The sequence below is a fragment of the Aedes aegypti genome, chromosome 2 (assembly GCF_002204515.2).
Source record: "Aedes aegypti strain LVP_AGWG chromosome 2, AaegL5.0 Primary Assembly, whole genome shotgun sequence".
Lineage (NCBI taxonomy): Eukaryota > Metazoa > Arthropoda > Insecta > Diptera > Culicidae > Aedes > Aedes aegypti.
Genome location: NC_035108.1, coordinates 335,654,699 through 335,678,807, shown reverse-complemented (window position 1 = coordinate 335,678,807; position 24,109 = coordinate 335,654,699). Strand labels below are relative to the sequence as shown.

General features: G+C 37.8%; 1 protein-coding gene across 2 annotated transcripts; it reads right to left on the bottom strand.

Moving 5' to 3' along the window:
- Window positions 1-4,531: 4,531 nt before the first annotated feature.
- On the bottom strand, window positions 4,532-22,525 carry LOC5577186 (uncharacterized protein YJR142W). Of its 2 annotated transcripts, none has more exons than XM_001663224.2 (4): window positions 22,179-22,525; window positions 21,041-21,174; window positions 6,621-7,281; window positions 4,532-5,797 (listed from the first exon to the last, which is right to left on the bottom strand). In XM_001663224.2, exons 1-4 carry the CDS (start codon window positions 22,264-22,266, stop codon window positions 5,673-5,675), a joined length of 1,008 nt encoding a protein of 335 aa, XP_001663274.1. In that variant the 5' UTR covers window positions 22,267-22,525; the 3' UTR covers window positions 4,532-5,672. The 2 variants fall into 2 exon arrangements, with proteins under 2 accessions (XP_001663274.1, XP_021701710.1); XM_021846018.1 differs by lacking the exon at window positions 22,179-22,525 and adding an exon at window positions 21,268-21,313.
- Window positions 22,526-24,109: the final 1,584 nt, after the last annotated feature.

Here is a 24,109-nt window from a genome sequence, read left to right as displayed (position 1 = left end):
TTTCGTGTGGGGACCGGGGAGGTTGCAAGTGTTTTGTCAAATACTGTACATACATACAAGACAAAATAACACAAGCACATGTATATATATATGAGAACACATGCAGAAATAGACATTGACTTATAACACAAATTAAAGCTGTTTTAAAAAGATAATTACTCAATTTTAATAATAAACACATAGCATTAGTACAAGAATGACATGCAGTCATCAGTCGTTTGAGTTGGTTAAAAGAAAATAAAATTGTTCGATTTAAAAAATGCAAGGAATTTGAATATCATATAATTAACTAGAAATAATAACTACACTTGTTTACTTTCGAGGAATGATTAGAATATCTCGCGTTCGGTATCGTGGCTGTGGTGATCGGTTTCACTTCGTCGATTTTCCTTTTAACTAATTACTTGGCCGGGCGACTGTTTTAGACTGCTATTTAGATTGAGATTGTCCATTGTCATGCTAAATCGTAAAGTGTTACCAAAATCTATTGAACTTCGTGTATTAACCCTTACTCGACGAAGAGAGATCGATCACTGCGGGTACGCCTGTATGATGCTGAACGCAAGTTAAGAATACAGAAAACTCTTCTCTTCACTTTTGCATGGGATGTTTTAGATTAGCAGTGTTTGTTCGTTTTACTGGTGATTTTAGTGATGTCATTGTGTTGTGTGGGTTTTTCTTTTATAGCCAGTAGATTGTTGCAGAGCGCCCAAAGGGGTTCAGATTATGATCATAGTGGAATTTATTATTTTCTTGTTATAAATAATATAAGAATATAAAGAATAATTACAATTATCTTCATTGTACAATGCAAATCATAAACTGAACTCCTTAATAATAAATGTCTAGTTATTTTTTATATGTTAACCAATTAGAAGTTTTGAAGTAGTACAATAAAGTAGATTAGTAAATGTGTATATGCCGAAAAAAAGTCTTAATGCCAACCAAAGTTATAACAAGGTTCAGTCGTAGCATTAAAATTCAGAATAACTTGTCATGCCGACTGAATGTTGTTTATAAAAATCAAAGAAGAATAATCATAATAATAAAAATAAACATGGTGGAGGGAAATGATAGCAACGAGAAGCATCATAATAATTCTATGAGAAATTTATAGCAAGTTATAAATAAATATAATGATTATTTCTACTGTTAACTTATTATTCAAATCTTTAAAAATAGTTATAGAATGAAACATTGCTATTGCCTGATATGAAATTAAAATAATTGAAAAAACATTAATAAAATCAATAATTAGTTTTGAATTCAAAAAAAAAAATAAATAAATACAAATATTAAAAATAATAAAGATACATAATGATTTGGATGATGTGAGGGAGGATGGGAGGTCGTTGCTATCATTTGTCTGTATGTATAAACATAAAATAAATAGAGAAAAAGTGGATACGAGTGGATACGAGTAACTGACACTGAAGAAGACTGCAAGTGGTAGTCGAAATACGCGTATCTGTCAAAGATAAGCATTTAGGAGCGGAATTAAAAGGTACACGGTACTCCATCTACTTTAAAGTTTCTCTATTTGAGATTCTGCTCAGAGGATTCGAACATTCATTAAAGAGATAAAATAAATGTTAAAATAAACAAGTATGTATAATTTTAGTCGCTATTAACTGATGGATATACTGGTAAGAATACATATTCGTCTTGTTTGCGAGCAGTGAACAGTAAATTATACATCTATTGCAGTTTAACCGGATGAAACTACAGAGTATAATGACCGTTACATAACCGAATTATATTAACACTAGTATGTTAAATTCATATTTCTAATGAATTAAATTTCATTTCTATTAAATTTATAGAGAACAAAATAGGAATAATCGATGGATCGATGTTGGAGCTGCAAACAGACTAAAGCTGCATATTGCACACGGTCCTCTATGGAGTTATATTTCATAATTTCTTCTCTCTATATATAAAACATTTTAGGGGCAGCAGCAGGAAGGTGTGAGCATTTAAATAGTGTTAAAATTGAAGCTCTGAACCGTATTTCTCTTAGGTACGAAAAGCGTTAAAAACAAAACGTAGGATGTACGGAGTATCATAATGGTTATATTATATTGTAGTTTATTGTACGAGACCTTTTAGAACAATAAATCGTCAATTGGGAAATTCGGATATGAAGTGGTGTTGCACGAAAGTAACATCAGTAGCAACAGTGTTGTCGTTTCATACAAGGGACTAGTGTGTAATGTTATTTTATGTTATATTGTGTAGCGTTGTACTATATCTACTGTTCATAGGTAATAAATAGGTATACAAATAATTCCTTTGGCGCATAAAATAACAGATAATTCTTATTCCTTATAGCTACTAGTCCAGTGGAGGTGCACGAATTACTTATTTATAATTGTTTTGTTATACTAATTCATTGGCAGAAATTCCAGAAGCGTCATGGAGTCATCGGAGATACTAACATAATCACTGCTATTAATATTTCAGCAGTTATATTCCGAAAACTGTAATTCGTCCTTACTCTGGAGACTACCTAACGAGGTTCAATTCATCACAATTTAAGAATGGAAATTCTGAAACATCTATATTCATATCATATACAACTATAAATTCCATTCTATATATTTTATTATAGTTATTTCATTTATTATATGCTGGGTATTGAGAGGGTGCATTAGGGCATCAGAGAAGTCACAGATGGACGATGTAGTAGGGTGTCAGCCGAAATCTAGGAGAATGTGCCGTAACATCCTTACACTACATGCTGCTACTTATAAATGACTTTAATGTAATTATCTCTGTTTACTACAGTAGGCTATAGCGAATGAAACGAAGCGTCGGATGTATTATTATTTTGTTTGTACTCCAAGAACATATGGAAGCTGGAATTTTGTTTTTGATGTATCCGGAAACTTTATTAACATATCACTGATTTTTTATTTTTATTCAAATTATTTGTTTATTCTTATCATTCTTCTGTCGACCAGCCTAGGAGCATCTGTAGCACAAATATTCAAAAGAAAATTATATGTCGGCCGATATAATACTGCATGCTGTTTCACTGCGTCATAATTTATTGTAACTACCATTTTATTTTCATATTTTATTATCATATTATTATATATATATACATTATAATCTTATCTACTATATAACATATCAATATAATTGAATTTTTCATGATTTGGGAAGGGAGGAAGCATCAGGGCATCATTGAAATTACAACTGGACAATGAAGTGGAGTGCCAATCGGAGTCAGGAGGAAAAGTGGTAGTCGTTCACGTCTAGTACTTTTCTCTCCAACAGTTGTGAAAGATTTGACGCGCCCTTCTTCTAACAAACCTTTCCGTGGAAAGCTCGACAAGTAATGCAAATTCTAATACTCAATCTGTTGGATCATATGGCTGGAAGGAGATTCTCTATTTCCCGCGGGTTTCGCGTAAGTGTTTCTACTTACGGGTCCGCCACCCCCCTTTTGGCCCTTCATACAGCGATATGTTGAATGCAGATTGGTAATAAAATTTGACCTTACTGTTGAGTGGAGCCGCATGCAGAGCAAGACTCAAGCAAGGATTGGTGGCTACCTACATACATACATACATACAAAATAGTCTCTCTGCGTTTGAGAGTCACGCCTACATCGATTGTGAATATCTCTGATTTGGGCAAACATAAAACAATATCTGACGGTATTTGAAAGAAAAAATGGATTTCGTTCATATACATACACATTTTTGAACCGTCGATGGGGGTGACAACGAGTCAGAGGGATGAGAAGATGTCAAGGACTACCATAAAAAAAGAATTTTTTGGGACAAATATTTGATTTCAAAATAAATTCTAGATATCAACAATCGCAGCTCCAATTTTAATTTGTACATTTGGCACGTGCTTGTCGTGTACATGTAATAAATACTTTGGACCAACTGGACCATTTTTTAACAAATTTCCCCGTTTAAATTTAAAGACCAGCTCAATTCGCTAGTAATTAGGCAAAATATGGCTGTTTCACACTTGCATTAACCGTTTGTACATAGAAAATGTCATTTTTTTTTACTATTATTAGGGTAACGAAAGTGATTTTGAATTCAAAATATGACCATTGCCCTACCTGGCGCAAAGCAGTTCTAGTAGGTAATAGATAGAGTTTTGTGAATTTGTAGAATTAGAGAAAAAGGAAAATAAAAAAAACGAAGTGGCTCTGTAGCTTATTTGGTAAAGTGCTCGTCTAGCATACAAGAGTCTTGGATTCTAATCCTCGCGTAATGACTTAATTTATTTGGAAAAAAAACGAAGATTTATGAACTACACGCTTTCTTGAAAAGGAAGGGATCTTGTCAAAGACAACAAATTATAAAAAGTTTGAAATAACACACAAGGGGCGAATGGTTTTGATTTATGCTTTCTCGTACTAGCAAACAAGAATAAAATATGCTCTCCATAAAACACAAAATTCTCCCAAAGGCTCTTCATGGATACGAAACTAAAATTGACATTGATTATGATTTTGGAAATGGGATCATAGGGGAATTTCGGACAAAACCACCCGCCAGTATTCGGTTGAAGAACATGCCTAGTATATTTCTGGTAAAAATCATTTCAACACGTGTGGGAGGCGAGCTTATTCACCAGAAAACGATAATATTACAAACAGTATGTCGTGCTAGTTTCACTTTAATTGCAATTGATATTCATTGTTTTATTTGGATAACTGTGTTATGGTGCTGAAGCTAGAAAAAATGATAAACAATTTGGAACACATATATTTAGGTCGCTTAGTACGTCGTACTCATGAATACCCATTTGAAAATTGGAAACATTCTCCCGTTTCCAGAACTGAAACTTGTTGAGTCTCGTTCCATCGACACTGTTTTGTAAATAAATAAATAAATAAAATTGTATAAACTTCGTTTTTCAAGCACTGCTTTCATTTATCAACAAACAAACCGAGCATTAGAACTCGCACTGTATGTATGTCTCAAACTATCAAATCTCTTACAATCATACCTACAAGCTTAACTGATACCTAAAGTTAATGTGTGTATACTTTGGATGGCGATTCTCAATCACGCTTTCACTAAATTGAGTAAACAGTTCTCATAGAGCAGAAAAGTTTGTCACAAGGAACAGGGTGTAATACGATCGCGTGTTGTAACATTTCGCAATTGCCTAGATAGTTCGATGATACGTTCTTTTTTTTGCTGGGAGCTCAAAATCAGCGGATGCAGATTTGTTAAACGTGTGTGCTAGAGCCGTTTTGTAAATAGATTAAAATTGGAAAACAGAATCTACACTTATCTAGTCTAAATACATAAAAATCCATTTTTTGTTGTTTGTCGTACGCAAATTGGGAACGAGAACAGGAAACAACTCTCGCCCGCAACGGATCGAAACGAATCGATGTAAAGATTGTAGCTTGCAAGATTCAATTGATTTTTTTTTTCATATGCTACTAGGGTATAGTAATATATATTGATTATATAGATTTAGCAGATTGATTTGTTTAAAAAAAACGACAAGACAAGAACATCTACGTAGCATATATGTGTTGAATGTACCTACGAATATAATATTTGTTTTTAATGTAAATAGCCTAACTGCATTCAATTTCCGTAAAAATCTGCATCCATCGAGTGTATACCATGGATGTGCAACGTAATGGGGTCCTGCATCTAATGTTTTACCCTTTTTAAGATTTAGATGCGACCGTTCTTGAAGCCGTTGCTATTGGTGAGGCCGTTTGTCTGTGGTGGCGATCGATAAGTGTAGAGCGATTGTAGTGGGACATGTAGGAGCTCAACGACTTGCGTGAAGTTTTTCTCTGAAAATAAAATAGAAACAAATATAAGTTAATGTGTATTATTGGAATAATGTTTCTAGAGTTCTGTTTGATCCTCGACCTTGACGCTTGCTCCTGCGGGGGATAGCGATGAGGGCAGGATCGAACATGTCGCACGATGGTCGAGTAGTGAAAAGAAAAAAGTTCCGCGGATTGTTTGTAGTGTTTGATCTATTGAGACCACTAACCCAATATCCTTTCCATGACAACTGTGGAGGTGCAGAGGTATACTCGGTCTCTAATAACAACGGTTGTCTAACTAACATTCTTTTCCTTCCCCGATGACCGTAAGGACGTGGCCGGCGCCGTTATTGACTTTTAAAATTTGAGCTCTCGATTTGTGCACATTGAGAATGGTAAGCTAATCCCAAGCCCATTCATTAAATCTCTGTGCAACTTCGATTGTTCTGGTCAATCACGGAGAAGCAACTACGAATTGTACGGTTATCTATGCTCATGCTATTGATTGAGTTCTTGAAGGTGTTCTAAACGGAAATCTTGACGAAATCCTAGGGAAATCGATGGAAGAATCACTGATTGAACTCGTGGAGGTCTCTTAGGTTTTCTTGAAAAAAATGTGACATAACAGTTTGACTAATTTCTAGGGTTATCCTTAAAAACTAAGTTGAATCCTTGAAGATATCAAACGAAATGTGTGGAGCAATTCCTTGGGAAGGCCGTTATAGAATCGATAAATGAATGCCTGACGAAATCTTTGGAGTAATATATGAAGAAATATTCGAGCAAATGCTTTAATTAGTTTCGCTCTGATTAATACCAATCGATCTTCCCATCAGTCACTTACCATTCTCCGGCGTAATAACTCCGTGGCGAATCATGAAGTCAACTACCACCGGGCAGCTGGTGGTCTTGAACTCGGGCGAGTATAACCTCTCGAGGCACTCGTTGGCCGACAGCAGCTCAAAGTCTTGCACCTCTCCATCGCTGTTCTCAGGCACGAAATCCTCCGGCAGTTCCAGATCGAACACGAACTCCGTATTCGGGAACAGGCCCCTTTCGCTTTCGAAGAAGCACGACACACAACCGGCAGACACTAGATTCTTCAGCAAACCGTCCGGAATGGATGCCTCCTCGGCCGCTTCCTTGACGGCCGTTTCGTGGATACCATAGCCCACGGATAACCCGCCGCTGACCATGTTGTCCCACTTGCCGGGCCATGTCTGCTTGGTGTCGGCCCGTTGCTGCAACCAGATGCAGAGGCCCTTCGAGGGATGCTTGATGTACCCGTTGATCGTTACGCCGAAGTTACGCACCCCAAACAGCGAAGTGGCCGATCGTTCCATCTTCATGAGCGATCCGGTAATACCGTGCACTTCGTAGCATTCGTTGCGCCATCCCTTCAGCGCCACAAACAGACCCTGGGAGCGGAATTCTTTCAGTACCCGATCGACCTGCTCGGAACGTTCGGTATAGTCGCGAAACGCAGGATTCAGCTCGACGATGTTCTGTGGAATGGAAGAGAATGGGGATCGTTATCTTCGGGGGTTGGACTAGATTAGCTTGTGTGTATGTTCTTGGAGGTCAATTCGTCGACTTATCAGTCAATGTGTTTATGATGATGACGTTTTTTAAATTTGTGATAAGTGCCGTACGTAATAATTTGTGGATTTTTCCATGTTGTGTATAATAAATGCAAAAAAAATGTGACACAATTTAATAACATCATCATATATTCACAGCGATAATGGAAATATCACCATAGAAAGAATCTATCAGAGGATTCAACATAAAATTTTGAAAATAATTCAGAAGCTTCCTCCCTGGTGTAGTACTAATGAGTTACATAGAATATCCAATGTTAAAAAATTGGAACAAATGTCAAATAAAATAATTATTAATTTTGGACAAAAATCATTGCAATCTTCTATTTCCACGGTTAATGCGTTATATATTTAGGTTAATTGAAAACTTTTTTTTCTCTTTTATTCTTCTTCTTCTTGGCATTAACGTCCCCGCTGAGACAGAGCCTGCTTCTCAGCTTAGTGTTCTTGAAATGAATGTAATGTTTGGAATGATACTAGAATGATACTAGCCCTAACACAGAATTTAAAAAATAGAAGGAATCTATACGTTTTCACGCTTGACCTCAAATAAGCATTCGATACTGTAAACCAAAGATCCGTGAGAAATGCGTAACGCTTTTTTAAAGTTCCGAATTATCTAATAAATAAGATAGTCCGATCGGGAATGAAAAATCAGAAAACGTCAACTATAGTTAAAAGGAGTGAAGCAGAGTTGCCTGTTATCGCTTAGATTACTCACTATAGTTCTGCATCAAATTTTGATGAACTAGAAGGACAAATTTCATGGAATCTCAATGGGTCAAGGAAGAAGCACTAAGCTACCGGTAAATTTTGCATATGCAGATGATATTTTTATCATTAGCAAGGACCTTACACAGCTTGATGAGCTCGTGAACTACCTTAAAATGCTGTTGCTAGAGGAAGGACTCCAGATCCAATCAGGAAAGTTCGCATTTATAATACGAGATCCATTATCCACCAAAGAAGCAGACGAAGGTACCTAAAAGATAGCGTACATGGATATAAAAGCCAAGCCGTTTATATCGGGACTTACCGGAGTTCTACACAAGCTCGACAATGTTAAACAGTAATGTTCTCAAGGAATACGCGCAAGCCAAATGGTTCTCTCATTGCTTAAAAAATGAACCTCCATGAGCTTTGGTGAGGAACATTTAAAGTGCCGTAATAGTTCCCACAATAACATTCGGGTTAAATGCAAATGCGATCACTAAGAAGAATATAGAGAAAAAATGTGCAAGAATGGTATAAAGCAAGTAGGGAAAAAGACAAAGTAACGACAAGAAGTCTTCTCATTAGTAGAGCAGTTATTAAAAAGCGTCCAGTACACTATATTGGGGCCACATTGTGAGACGCGATGGCAACCACCTGCTACAAGCGGCCTTTAAATTAAACCTAAGTGGTCCTCAACATTAGAAAAAGAATTGAAGATGCGTGGGCTTCGTAGCCGTGCGGATAGTGTCACCGAGGCATTTAGCCGCATCGTGCTAAGGGGTCGTCCATAAATGACGTAGCTTTTTTAGGGGGGAGGGGGGCCTTCACGAATTTGTGACGTATTGTGACGAGGGGGAGGGAGGGGTCCTAGCTAGTAGACGTAGCATTTTGAATCAAGTCCGTTAAAAGAAAGGCGCTGAAGCTTCTTTTTTTTACTTATAAACTTGGGTTATAAAATTATGATTAAGCTTCAAAACATTCATATGACAAGATTGAAAAAATATCTATGAAACCTTAGATTTTCTTGATAAATGCAATCAAACAGATGTTTTGAAGCTTTAAATAATTATGTGAATATTATATTATATTCGTGTCTAAATAAATAAATTAATAAATAAACAAAATAAAAGTTTAATAAATTGATTAAAAATCAATGCTCTAACTACTTGGAGTACATTTTTTGCCATTTATTAACATGACAAAGTCAGCCGTTTTCATATCCATATTTTCTGTTGGGGCTCTATTTCTTCAAGAAAATAAAATATGCTCTTCTTGGCAAATATTACATTTAAAACAAGATATTTTTTCCGTGAATTATGCCTTCCATGTTGCAGGAGATCTCCACCCAATCAACTCATCATTTGTTTTGATATATCAATGCTCTTGATGGAATAGCCTGAATATTGATGAGGGTAATAGATTCGAGTGTTATAAAAATTGCCCTATCATTTAATTTTCTTAATAATTCGGTAATTTGAAATTTTTTATTACTTAACTGTTTCATTATAGGTTGTGTAAGATTGTTTCAGTATGGAAACGATAATAAAATTCAACTGAAATATTAATAGAGACTATTGTATATACAAATATTAATCGCTAAAATTTTCTAAACATTCCAAATATTTCAAGTGTAATATTTTATGTATCTGGCCACTGTTTGTTAAAATGATTTGAAATTTGATAATATTAACAATGATTCATTTCAAACTAATATATTTTCATGATCATCTTCATTGAAATCTATTTCCCAACAACGAATTATTAAAAAAAGAATCCTCTAATATAACCAAATTTTTGTTCAATATATTATAAAATATATTGGACCCTAAATCGACAGTAACGAGCTTCATCAATCCAATCAAAATATATAGTAAACTTGTTTTTCATGGTAAGAACAGTAAAAGTAATATAGTTTAGCCTATATGAAACTGAAAACCAAAACCAAGGAGAATGTTTATTTAAAACTTTTCCAAATTACTTTTGAGCGCAACTGTATATCAAACTGATAGATTAGATTATCCTTACATTTCAGAAAGTAATTAATATCAAACTTTGTATTGAACTGTTCAATCCCATTTTTTTGTTTCAACCCAGTCACTAAGGAAAACAAATAAAAAAATAATGGGGGGGGGGGGGGTGTTTGCATGATATGCTACGTATTTTCCAGGGGGAGTTCCAGAATTTGTGAAGAAATGCTACGAGGGGGGAGGGAGGTGTAAAAAATCAGTGAAAAAATGCTACGTCATTTATGGACGGCCCCTAAGGAGTGTGGGTTCGATTCCCGCCTCAGGCCGAAAACTTTTCAAGAGGAATGCTTTCCGACTGTGCCACTGGGCGTTGCATGCTACTCCGTTGTCTAGTGTGGTGCTTCCTTCAAAGGGCAAACAGCCCACTGGAAGCATTAACGTGTAGTGTCTTTATAAACTCAGTTGGAAAAAATAGACAATACTTTCAACATATTTTAAAAGATAGGAAAAAGCGTAAGAAAGAAATCTTAAAGCTAAACAAATTGAGAGACCACTCGGATAGGGAAAACTCAATCGAAAATTGAATATAAAAGCAAGAACGACCGATTACTAAGAGGAAAATTACTATAAAGACGCAAAAGCGCAAAAATTGGTCAACTTCAAATTGGTGTGCAAATAATCTGAAATGCTGCATTTGAAAGTTGAGTATATGTACAATGGATGCTATGAGGAGTTTTTAACAACCCCCTGAAGTGAGCGCTAGTTCTTGAAGCCAGCCTCTATCTGCGTGACGCTAGTGCTGTGTAAACAAAATTAGGTTTTGCCCCCTTCAAACCCCGCGTGGTAGTGACAAATCTCGCAAGAGAAAAAAAAGTTACTACAGTCTAGGGGTAGTCGGGGCGGTGAAATGAGCACCCCTTGAAAACTTCATAAATTCTTGTTATTTCATCTGAAATAACATGCAATCCCAAAGCTGATGAGGAAATGAAGCAATATGCATGTTGAAGGTCAGTGTTCAAAACTCAAAGAAAATTAAATAAATGATGTTCGAAAAAACTGCCCATATTGCCCCGAATGGCCATTTTAAATTTTATCATTTCAAAATGATGACATTTGACTGTTAGAATGTTCTTAAAAAAATATATCTTCTTGCACGGAGTATTTATCTATATAAATAAAAATGGAGTAGTGTTTGTATGTCACGAAATGGCTTCCGAACGGGTCAACCCTTTTGAATGATTATTTTTCTGTTTTATTCGTCAAGTGTTCCGACGTGTTTGTGTGTATAAAAATCCCAGGATATTCACCGGGAAAGTGGGAAAAACGAGTTTGAACGGAGCTGTCATTTCGTATGGGACGATCCATAGCATTTTTCAACAGCCTACTTGATGGCAAGACGAAGTTTGCCGGGCCCACTAGTAAATACTAATAACTTTCAAGTGTAGTAACAACATAATTTAATTTTTAGATTATATGAGATTATTTTCCCCTGTCCTTTGGTTCAGAAAGGGGTACGGGTGCGTTCTGCCAACTCGGTCGAGGCAGATTTCTTGTGTGAACAAGTTACAACATGGACGTTCTAAAGTGCCAGAATGAAGTGTTGTGCTTGTGGGGAGCACTTGAAGATGGGATGGAAGGTCATTACTTCGCGTTTGTGCTTTACTTCTGCTTATCTATAAAGTTATATGCAATAACCGACCCTTAGCTTAACTATTAAAATTAACAGTTGCAAATACAATAATCGTTTGAGCTTACTAACATGTCTTTGCGTTAATTATATCATAATGATCTTTTATCTCATCCGTGGAACCATTCTGAATGGCCGTTGTGAGAATATCACCAAGAACTTCTCACATGCAATAAAGCTGGATTGTCATACATTGAAACATCAAGGTTCTCGCTCTTTCGGATTCATTTTTTGTTGTTTATCATTAGTTTCAGAGATTGTTATCGTGGGAATCCAAAGAGCGAAATTTTGTATGACTTCAATGTAGGCCAATACTGCTATAAAGCATGTAACAATCACTAACATTCCTTCTCTCTTTATCCTTGTTTTCATATCTAACCCGCTTCGAGGAATAATTCAACGGAGAGGAAAGGCATCTCTTATCATGGCAGCGTAATGGCCGAGAAAACTTCGGTTTGCGATCGCAGCTCTCCATCCTCGCTTCTGTCCCACGCTCGCCAAATCGATACGCACTTGATCCGCCCACCAAGCTCGCTGCACTCCACGCCTTTGTTAAGTATAAAGTTTCTGTAATCATTGAATACTAATTGAAAGGTAAATCAAATGAACTTATTATTTAACTAATAACAAATTTGTTCCACAGAGCGATTTACAAAACACCACACAAAATCCCTCCTTTCACATATCCTTAGGCAAAACACTTCACTACCGTTAGATGTATGACTGATTCATGTTCTTTCGACCTTGCATCATTCATACGTGTAGGGGAAGTCTAGAGTAAAAGCAAAACTTAAAGAACCTTCTGGTCAAAGATGTTGCGTTGCCTACTTCCCAAACTCCAATTCCCCCGGTGTATTATGGACGGTATGAGTTTTCAAACTTATGCTGGAGACTTGGCCCCTGACCCCCTTGTACATCAATAAAATAAAATAAAATAAAAATAAAATAGATTATATGAGATTATTTTGCAATCAAAAATGGGGTGCTCATATCACCCCATCAGCAAAAAATCGACTCGAAAAATTACAAATTTTGAAAAATCAATCATTCATCCGTGAACTTTATGAGACAAAGGAAATCATGCGGATCTAGTGTGTTCATCTAAAAATTGTTGTAAATTATGCAAACATTCGAAAAATTCATAATATTTTCAGCACTTTTATCGACTTTTCCTTAAGGTGACCAAACTGCCCCACTTTCCCCTACTCTCCCTTGCTCAATATTAAAGGGACCATCGAGTTAGGGAAATATCGAGTTACAGAACACAAAACCAGTGTAACTGCGATCCAAGGGACCACCGAGGTAGCCATGAAAACCAACTTTTACTATGGTTCTTTAACTCGATATCGAGATACTGAATATCGAGTAAGGAAGAGTTAATTGTACTGGTAATCGTTTATCATTCTTCTTCTTCTTTCTGGCGTTACGTCCCCACTGGGACAGAGCCTGCTTCTCAGCTTAGTGTTCTTATGAGCACTTCCACAGTTATTAACTGAGAGCTTACTATGCCAATGACCATTTTTGCATGTGTATATCGTGTGGCAAGCACGAAGATACTCTATGCCCTGGGAAGTCGAGAAAATTTCCAACCCGAAAAGATCCTCGACCGGTGGGATTCGAACCCACGACCCTCAGCTTGGTCATGCTGAATAGCTGCGCGTTTACCGCTACGACTATCTGGGCCCCGTTTATCATTACGCCCAATAAAATGTGGCTAAATTATCTTCTGACTACAGAAAACTGGATAAAATTATACGCACTTAACATCAGGATGATAAGTGAAAATAAATGTCGCATTCGAAAACGAGTGTGTTTCGTGCTTAAATCGGATTTTTTGACGAACTCTGTGTTTTTTAGCTTTTCGGTAGTTGTTAAACTTCCACTCGGCTGGTTAGCCGTAAACCACGATTCATAATTAAAAACAAGTATTTATCGAGCAACGGACTCATGTTCCGTAACCGGTCGTTTGAGAACGTCGCGACCCTTTGGAAGCCCACACAATAGATACCTCAGCCAGCGCAGTTGCTGGCTAGTGTAGTGTGCTATTCCTATATCTAAAAAACAATGCGCTCTCGGGCTAGGCATTGGATATATATAGAAAGCGTTGTGTTTGGATGGGCATCTAATTCTTCCGAAAGAGGTGCACTTTGCGAAAAAGGACCACGTGATTATTGAGCTGATATCGAATTCAGGTTAACTTCTGCGTTCATGAGTCCTCTCATGGCGTAGTGGTTAACGCGCCCCAACTAGAGATCGGGGAGTCGTGAGTTCGATTCTCACTGAGAAGACGTGTAACTTTTTCGCAAATCTTCACATCAATTTGTCCATCTAATCCAATTGCAAATTATATGTAATGTTTAGCTTTTCGGTAGTTGTTAAACTTCCACTGGGCTGGTTAGCCGTAAACCACGATTCATAATTAAAAACAAGAACTCTGTGTTGTTTTTTTTTTAATTTAGGGGCTTATCTGCATTCATCGATTTCTCTTCATCGTTGCTCTCTTTGCGTTATTACAGAAAACTGATTCTCTTTTCGTAACATATTTTTGTGCTGTAGGATGAAGAATCAATATATCTTGCTTCATTAACAAGAAATATTACAGATCTATCTATTTTAGCGAAGTTATTGGCAAAAGAGAGGATCGTTGAAGAGAAATCGCTGTCAGTTAGGCCCTGTTGAAATAATAGCATAGAACTGTCAAATCAGTCATGTGGTAAAAACCTGTTGCTTTCCAGTTTTCAAAATATTGCGGCGCTCATTTAAAATCCACATTCAGCGGCGGCGGTAACGCGCAGATAATATGCGCGCAAATCAAACTCAACGTTAAAGTCAAGTAGGCTTGGATTTTTTCGTTATTTAAGGACGCGAATGTTCCAAATTTGCTAAACCTGAAACATTTGGTGGTTTTTATAATCACTGCGACGGTAGGGTGTCAATGCTAGTAATGGACCCCTTAGTAGCTGAAATTCATTCTCGACGCCTTTCCGCAATTATATCTCAGGCCGATATACGTTTTGTGGAGTCTAATAACAAGTTCAATGTCTTTACTTCACAGTACACCCATGCAACATACAAAATCATACGATTTTCCCAGAGAAATATACATTTGGAAAACTGTTGTCCCTCCCGGGGTCCATAATAGGATTGTTTACAAATTTGACGTTGCGTATTATGGACCCTCCATTTGATTCCCATGTAATCCGGCTCGCTGCCATCGTGCCTATTATGGACCCACCTGGAAATGCGTATTATGGACCCTCTTGTGTGGTTTCATTTACAAAACTGTTCAAATATCTATATTTGTGCGCCTCAATCCAAATATTTAGCCTGAAACTGCTGACTAACAATGCAATCGAAGTTCCCCCGGTGGATTTTCATAGGAATAAGGTTGCTTTGAGTGCTAATTTTATGTTTTTCTGTAGGGGGTCCATAATACGCAAAGGGTCCATAACCGGCATCGACTTCCTATATCAACACTTTCAGATAGATTTTTCTTACAGAGCACAATAACGTCCAAGTAAGAGGAACAGCGTGTCAAAATTTTGCTTCGACGTTCTCACACGATATTTATATGAAGGTGGATTTCAAGCAGTTTCCGGGACAAGAGTTTTAAACCCATCAGGAAACGAGAAGGTGGCCAAAATTTTCCAAACCATCAAATCTCGCATAACTTCTGATCTCACACTAAAAGCCATTGGTAACCGAGTGTGCAGCTCGTCGTTTTCAAGCAAATGACAGACGAAAATAAAAACTATCACCAATGTGAGATAGATGAAAATCTTCTCTTCTTCGTAGCATTGCTGAATAACGTGAAAATCCATTGGTTTGCTCAGTATCAGCAAGCTGCACACTTGGTTACCAATGGCTTTTAGGGCGAGATCAGAAATTATGCGAGAAATTATCGAAATTCCCTAAACAATAACCCGTCTGGCATGCCATATTCACGTGTGGTCTAAAAAGTGACATTTTCATCACTACGGGAACCATAAATCAAGAGAACCATGAATCTACGTCTAAGAGTGCCTCGACCAGACTTGGCAAAGACCACAACCCTCCCAACAGCCCAGAACTCCATCCTATCAAACGATATTTTGCCAGGTGGAATTAAAAAAAATCCATAGAAAACGAGCAGCAGTTCAAATCAAGCTGACGTTTGCCGGCAAATTAGGTTGATGAGATTTGCAAAAAAAAATATGGAAGGGGTTAACCTGAAGCCACGGCAGCTCGGATTTGGCAAACTAAAATAATAAACGAACATTTTTTCCTATATTATATATGTAATACATGTCAATCAGTTTTCGCGCGTTGAACTGAAATGTATCAAATAGGGGAACCATTTTTTATTATGTATGAAGAAGGGAAAGGAAAAATCCAAGAACAATCATACTGTGTGGTATATGATGCATAATGAGTAGCCTATTTTTAGCGTGTTTGTAGTACTACTCCTTAGCATGACGATGGACCAGTGCACGAGTTCATTATTTGACGTTTGAGCGGTGCCGTATTATTTATGTGGCCAAGGCAACGAGTGAATTCGGCACCGCTTAAACGTCAAATTTGTGAATACATTGGTCCATAGTTATCACGCCCAATGGTATGGGTGCCCTAGTGTAGATGTAGTTGTGAACCTTAGAGAAAAACAATATGCACTCTGTCTCGAAAAACACCCAGAATCCGAGTGTAAATTTTTCAAATTGGGTAATATTTCCATATGCATTTTGATGAGTCTGGAAAGCATGTGCAAGTTTCTTTGAGGAAAACAAAAACAAACTGTGTATGACGAGCGTATGCTAGTCTACGTGTGTTCAAATGTCACTAAGCTCTATGGACCAATGCACGCGTTCACTCGTTGACGTTTGAGCGGTGCCGTGTTTTTACGTGACTATGGAAACAAGTGAATTCGGCACCGCTCAAACGTGAACGCGTGCACGGGTCCAAGGACCAATACACGAGTTCACTAATTTGACTTTTGAACGGTGCCGAATTCACTAGTTGCCATGATCACATAAATAACACGGCACCGCTCAAACGTCAAATAGTGAACGCGTGCATTAATCCATATACGGATGAACTCGCATTTATTCGTTGTGTGACGCTCATGTCACTCGTGAGGGGCTATCGTAATTTTTACCCGTAACGCGGGTAGATCACATTTTCGAGGTGCGTTACGGGGTAAGATCTACCAAATTGTACTCTTGTTGTATCTGTTCTTGTGAATACTTATAAGTTACAGTCGGAAGAGTATAAGAGAGTAACAAGTCACTAAGACCTACCTATTTGTCCTAGATGATGAGGAGGTCGAAGTGGAAAAATGGCTCAATCAGCATCTGAGGTTGGTTTCAACTCATGAGACAAGTTCTTTCCGAGTTGAAGAGTTTATCTTTCGATATCTAGGAGGGAAACGATTCCGAATCAGTGGAGTAGCAGACCTCTTAACTTCTAAAATAAGCTTTTTGTATCAAGGAATCTAAATGTCTCATGCGATGAAACCTGTTCACAGTTTCAAAAAACGACTTTGAACCTTATAAGTAGAAGCAATAATTTGATACGCTAGAGTACCGATGCATGGTCAAAATCAGTATCATTCAACCAGCTTAGTGGCCGAACCTGATTAAGGGGCGCGCTTTTGAGAGTTTAATGGTGACAAACTGTTTTCTCCAAAAGGTATAAATAGCGGTATCTATTTCTAAAGAGGCTCTATGAAAAATGGTGAAGAATGATATTTGTATAAAAGACGACTACTTCATTATTTCTCAATAGTAATGGAGTAGAACGACATGCACTAAACAAAGGACACGGGTATATCACAAAAGATCAAAGAAAACTGGTCGCAGTGGTTCATCCCGAACAGAAACAGAATCGTAATTTTGAATTATGTTCAACTCCATTAGTCTGCATATTGGGCCTGGCCATTTCAATATTTGTGTCATATCACTAATGATAGGTATGCTGCAAATATTGATACTGACAAGAAAATAACAGTAGAAACGCTGATATTTCCAGGTTGCTTTTCATTATTGGTTGTGCAAGCCTAGAATAGAATAGAATAAAATAATGATAGTTATTGAGCTACTGAACAACTTTGCCAAAGACGTTATCTTTCTAAGTGATCTGGCTCCTGTGTTCTCTACAAAACAAAAGTTTCATGCTTACTTGCGCCACCTGGTGGCAAAGTTTTGCATCATCTATCACGAACAATGATAGCCCTTATTTTACTGAACAACTTTACCGTAGACGCTATCCTTATAAGCGGTCATTCACCTGAGATATCTGCAAAACAAAAGTATACCTTCATGTCCACTAGCACCACCTAGCGGTAAAATTCCAAATTAAATTGAGGTACTTGACCGAAGACCCCAAATTTCTAATTTATCTATATTTTGGGATATACAGATTTCAAATTGAAGTCTACTCGTATCGTATATAGTGCGTTCATTATTTTGCGACTTCTATGTTCATTATGTTCAAATTCTATGGTAGAATTATTGGATACATTTCTGTAAAACTTATGACTTTCTTGTAAAATTTTTGGAGGAATCTCCGGAGTAATTCCTGAAGACATTGTTGGAAGAAGAAAACAATTGTATCCTGAACAAAAACCTTGAAGATATTTCTAGGAAAATCCGTTAAAAGAATCACTGGAATTCTTGTACAAATCTTGGGATTCATTTTGGGCAAATGTCTTAACGAATTTCAGATGACAGAAATTATGAGAAAATGTTTGAGCTACACCTGGCGTGATGTCACAAGGAATCCCCAAGGAGGTTCGTGAAAGATTAAGACTTTCACGACCTTCTTTGGGGATCCCTTGCTTATATAATTTACTCTTGCGTATTCCCTGGCTGATGTTTAGTCTGTGTTAAGTTTGTTTCCTGGCTGGTCTCTTTTTGATTCCTTTTTGATTTAGAAGATTTATGGTCTCTGAAGTTCCTATTTTAAAAACACTCTATCATTACTAGCCATGCGTGAAGTAAACCATTTGCCAGGTTTTGTTCTTTTGACGTTTTGTCTTTCGACCTTTTGTCTCTAAATCGCTGAAAACAACTCCATGAATCGATGTTTCATGCCTTGAGTAACAGACACAAAAACATGGTTACCGTTTTGATTCATATTACGGACACTTAAGGCCTCAGTGAAGTATAACCCAGCTTGGACCATACAAAATAAATCATTCTGTATGATTTTTTAGCGTTATCGAGCGTCGGAAGCCCTTAACTTTCGGATGGTGGGTAAAGAATACGCGTCCGCAACTTGAACAAATTTAAATAAATCAAAACGTGTGGCCTTTTCATGATTCTTATTCCGGACGCTCCCTCACTTTTGCCTCATATTCCGGACGCTTTGATTCGAATTACGGACAGCTCGTGATAATCATTAATGGAACAGTCAAATTATCAATTGAAATCGTTCAACCACTTAAGAGACGTCTAAGATAGTTGGGCATTATAAATTTGCAATGATATTCATGGAAAAAACCTAATAAAACGAGCCTCGAAAATGAGAACTTTTGGACGGCGAAAATTGAAACATTTCGTGTGAAATGTTTCCCATACAAACGAGAGTGTCCGGAATTTGAAGCGGTCCGTAATATGAATCAAAACGGTACTATGATTGTCCCTATAAACAGTTTTTCTGCTCCACGAGTCGATATTTTGTGTGGAACATGTCAAGCAAAGTAACGGCGGGAGTTCAACAAGGATCCGTACTTGGTCCAACGCTGTGAAATATGATGTACGATTGAGTGCTAAGCTGCCGAATGGAGTTGAGATCGTCGGGTTCGCAGATGACGTCGTTCTTGTGATAACTGGAGAGACTGTGGAAGAGGTGGAGATGCTGACGGCGGAATCGCTAGACATCATTGAATCTCGGATGACTGGAGTCAAGCTGCAGTTGGCTCATCACAAAACTTAAGTGGTGCTGGTCAGCAACTTCAAGGCGGTTTAGCAGTTCGAGAGCAACGTTGGAGGACACGCAATTTTGTCAAAGCGCTCTCTAAGGCACCTTGGAAAAATGGTCGACGACAGGCTAAACTTCAACGGCCACTATGCCTGCGAAAACGCAGCGAAAGCAGCTAACGCTGTAGCTAGGATCATATCCAACATTAGAGGACCAAGAAGCAGATTATGTCTCCGTTGGCGTCAAGACCAGAGAGCTTAAGGCCGCGATCGGAGTAGGCTAGATCTTCCTTCGGGGACTAGATTGAGAAGAGCGAGCGTAGCGTAGTATCGGTAATAAGTAGTCGCGCGCCTGCAAAGCGAAAGTCATCCTCCAACCGGAATTGCAGAACCAACCCTAGCACTTGGCCGACTACCCGACCAGATGTAAGAAACAAGATTATAACAGAATGTGTTCCCCTGATATGATTTTTTTTATATCACCAGTTGTTATAAAACATGAACCGTTAGTAGTTAAAATAACAAAAATTCTAACAAAATTTGAACCAAATCAAACTAAAATATAACAATCCCTGTTACAATTATATCAAAACTATTACAGAATGTGTTGCAATGATGTTACAAAATAACAAAATTTTTGCAAACTATGTTACTGTTTATGACATCGGATGTTTTTTGCAACAAACTTATAAATGCGATGTCAAAAATATAACAAATGATGTTATAAATGTGTTACTAAAAATATAACAAGTTGAGAACAAAGCCATCTTGATAACAAAATTTTATCAACTTCTGTTATTTTTAACTGCTGCTGATAGGAATTTGTTGTAATTTTGTTATGTGATTCTGGTCGGGTAACGTCGAGTCGGAGTCCACCGCCGAAGTTTAGCTGAGTAATTTGCGAAACAGCACCGGCAAATGTTCGTCAGGGCGCCTGTGAACCGGCAGTCTTCCTCCATCGGGATCGGAAACAGTTATCTTGAAATTTGGCTTATTTAAAAACTATGCTGAAAAAATCTGGGTTCGATTCCCAGTCGGTCCAGAATCTTTTCGTTACGGAATTTTTCTTGGCTTCTCTGATAATAGAGTATCATCGTGCCTGCCACACGACATACGAACGCGAAAATGACAACTTTGTCAAAGAAAACTCTTAACACTTTGGAAGTGCTCAATAAAATCACGAAGCTAAGAAGCAGGCTATGTCCCAGTTGGAACGAAATGCCAAGAAGAATCTGATTGCGCAAGTAACGTTGCATATCTCTAAGATAAACCGTCTACGTCTTAAGACCCCAGGAATGACTAATGTACCATGCGTCTCCATGAGTTACTTATGCTGGCCCGCCCACTTTGTCTGCAGTAGTTTTAGTGTTCAAATCGTAGATCCAGCTGGAAACACTCACCTGTTTACCCTGTTCAGCGTCTTTGATGCAGAACACCTCCGGATATCGGAACAATTGCTCCATCACATTCTGGCTAATCAGTCCAACCTGCTGTCCATCGATGACGAATGGTCGACACTCGCCCTTCGCTAGGCCTGCCAAAAAAAAAGAGCGATGCAATTATTGAGGAAAAAACAGACTCACAAACAAGTTTTGCAGGGGTTGTTTTTTGATTGCGGAGAATGAACTTTGTAGCGAATTAAAGTCATAAAAATGCATGACATGGCACCGTAGGGAAATTCTGAAATTGAGTGGGTCCACGATCAAAGTAGGCGTACCACAGCGTAGATAAGATTGTGGTTGCTAGGGTTTTGTTTCATTTTGATTATCGATTCAAATGCATAAACATGTAGGTCGAGGTTTCTGCACATTCACATCAAATATCCATCAACATATGTCTTACGCGAATTCCTGACGATTTAACGATTGTATCCTTCCATTACGTCGAGACCACAACTCGACAGCGACGGCCATTTATTTACCAACAAATAGGTATAGTTTGCATGAACACGACTGACGCTATCATAAATAAAAACATTTTTACTAAAAATAAATAATTCGCGGGATGGTAGAGTAGGCGCCGTTTCAAAACCTACTCGTTGTTGCGATGAGGGTTGCCTAAGTGACTACTGAGGTAATAACAGGGGTTCAAGGTCCAGGCTTGATGGTGACCAAATCTTCGTCATCATTGATAGCTTGTTTCAAACTATGTACATAAAGTGTTCACACTTGCTTAATCTGTAGCATGAAACGTCATGTTCTCGGGGCGTTAATGCGAAATAATATTCAAGGATAAACCGATTTTCCCCCTTTCTGAAATCAAGATGGTCACCTCAGGAAAATATTTGTCTGCTCGTTCGAGGGCCTACTTTGATGGCGAGAATTCCACTCCAAACACCTCGGGATCAAAAACCTCTCGAATTACATCAGAAATATCCACACTTGGGGTGGATGTTGTTGACCCAAAGTGTTTTGCCATCTGTCCCACATCGCTATCGATTTTATGCAATCGAATTCGCTCACTCAAAATGGGATGGAGTGCAAGCCTTTCTTGGTCTACTTGCAGGCACACAATTTCGTTCCAAACTCCTATACTTACCATTCAGGTAAAAACAATTAAATTTTTGAGCTAACTTTAACAATCTAGACATCTTGAGCTCCTCTTCGTCACTAATATTCGCACTCATTGCTTAGATGCTGCCACTATCAGTCGGTAAGTCAGTCAATCAATCTACACCTTCACTCTGACACTCTATCGCACTGTTTGTCGGTCGGTTTGTGCAGAACGTCACACTTTTAAGAGTCAATACCATCACCCATTGACGACAACGAACAAGGAGAGCGAGAGACTACTTGGATTGGATCGCACACTGCTGCACCCTATGAAGCCGACTATCGTCTCTGGTCGCCGTCGTGTTGTTGTGTAGAATGGGAAATGTTTTGACTGTTTTTTGATGATGTTATATCAGCTGGGTCACCAGAATTGCGACGGCAAAGAGAACGGTCAAAATCATGTGGGTACAGTGCGATTCTCTCTCTATTTCAAACGAAAAGTTTCCACTGTGGGCAGAGGAAACTTTTCAGATTAGGAGATTGTGGGGCTTATGTCCGTTGCAACGTTCGAAAAAAAAGGTTATCTGAATAGTTCCTGAGAAGGTTCTGATTCAACACTCTAACCACTTAACGCTCCTAATTGGCGATTTAGTCGTTCAGTAGTTCAGTATTAGCCAGACATGCCCGATTTATAAAAAAATAGGACTACGCTTGCTTATTGGTTACCTTAGTCCATCGTAGATAAGTGTTCTTGATAAACGAGTACCGTAAATGACCCCCCACTCGACGCCTAAGCCTAGGTTTAATGTTCAAAGAGATGCGATAGTTACTATAATTGGATTCCGTTCTCATAATCCAATAGTCAAATAATTGTTTCAATTTTAAAACTCTTGTTAGGCAATCACTTTGCTACTAAAAAAAAAAAAAAAACAAAAAAAACTGATTTCAAAAAAAAATAGCCTGTTTGTTCAAACACGTTTAAAAAACGCTTTTTTGGAAAGGAATTCTCGATCAAAGAAAGTTTTCTTTTCCAATTGAATATTTTCTATTTTTTTTCTATCTTTATTAACGAGATATTTAGCCCTGCACAGTTAAAAATAATGAAGATTACACGTCATGTAAACTTCATTTATGCGATGTAAACATAACGTCATGTAAATTTAAGTCTGAAATCATGTAAAAAGGTGTTATATGTCATGTAATCACACAGAATCCTACTGGATTACATGACATATAATTGAAGTTTACATGACATAACATGTAAATATCCATGATATTCCATGCTCCAATAATGTGCATTATATGCAGTGCTGGGAATGGTAATACAGTCGACTCTCCACATCTCGATGTTCTACATCTCGATATTTCTCCTTATGTCGATGATTTCATAAGTCCCTTCAGTCTGCATACATTTTCACTCTCCATATCTCGATATCCTCCTTATCTCGATATTTCCATATCTCGATGTGTTTCTGATTATTTTTCGTTCTCAATTTTCTCTCCGTATGTCGATATGACCAATATCGAAGGTTACTAGACCAAAGTTTTGGGATTCAAAACAAATTAGGAGCGCAACATGACGTTTGTTTGTGTATTACTTTCTTGGCAACGGTGTGTTTTTTAATCTAGTATTCATCAAAAATTTGTTCCTTGTCTCGATCTCTCCCTATCTCGATGGTCCCTTCGATATCGAGATGTGGAGAGGCGACTGTAGTAGTAGGCTTGAATTTCGCGAAAATCACGTGGCTTTCCCAGTACAGTAGTTTAAAAACGTGAATCTCATCAAGTAGCCTATGTTGGGTGCATGAATTTTCTAAATCGTTAGTGTCATTGAAGACTGTAAATGCGGGAAATGCAGCGGGAAATAGAACATTTTTGTACAGTAATTTTGGGTTGCCCTTAGCAACGGGTGTTTTGCAATTTTCAAGGCATTTTGCCTACAGCAGCGATAGGCGTGAGTTTCAGTGGCTTCGCTGA

Excerpts from the sequence above, each read along its gene's own strand:
- LOC5577186 (XM_001663224.2), bottom strand. The coding sequence starts at position 22,266 with ATGAGTGCGAATATTAGTGACGAAGAGGAGCTCAAGATGTCTAGATTG. Across the intron at positions 21,175-22,178 it reads TAATTGTTTTTACCTGAATG|GCCTAGCGAAGGGCGAGTGT; the intron begins GTAAGTATAGGA and ends TTTTTTTGGCAG. Across the intron at positions 5,798-6,620 it reads AGTTATTACGCCGGAGAATG|AGAAAAACTTCACGCAAGTC; the intron begins GTAAGTGACTGA and ends TTTTATTTTCAG.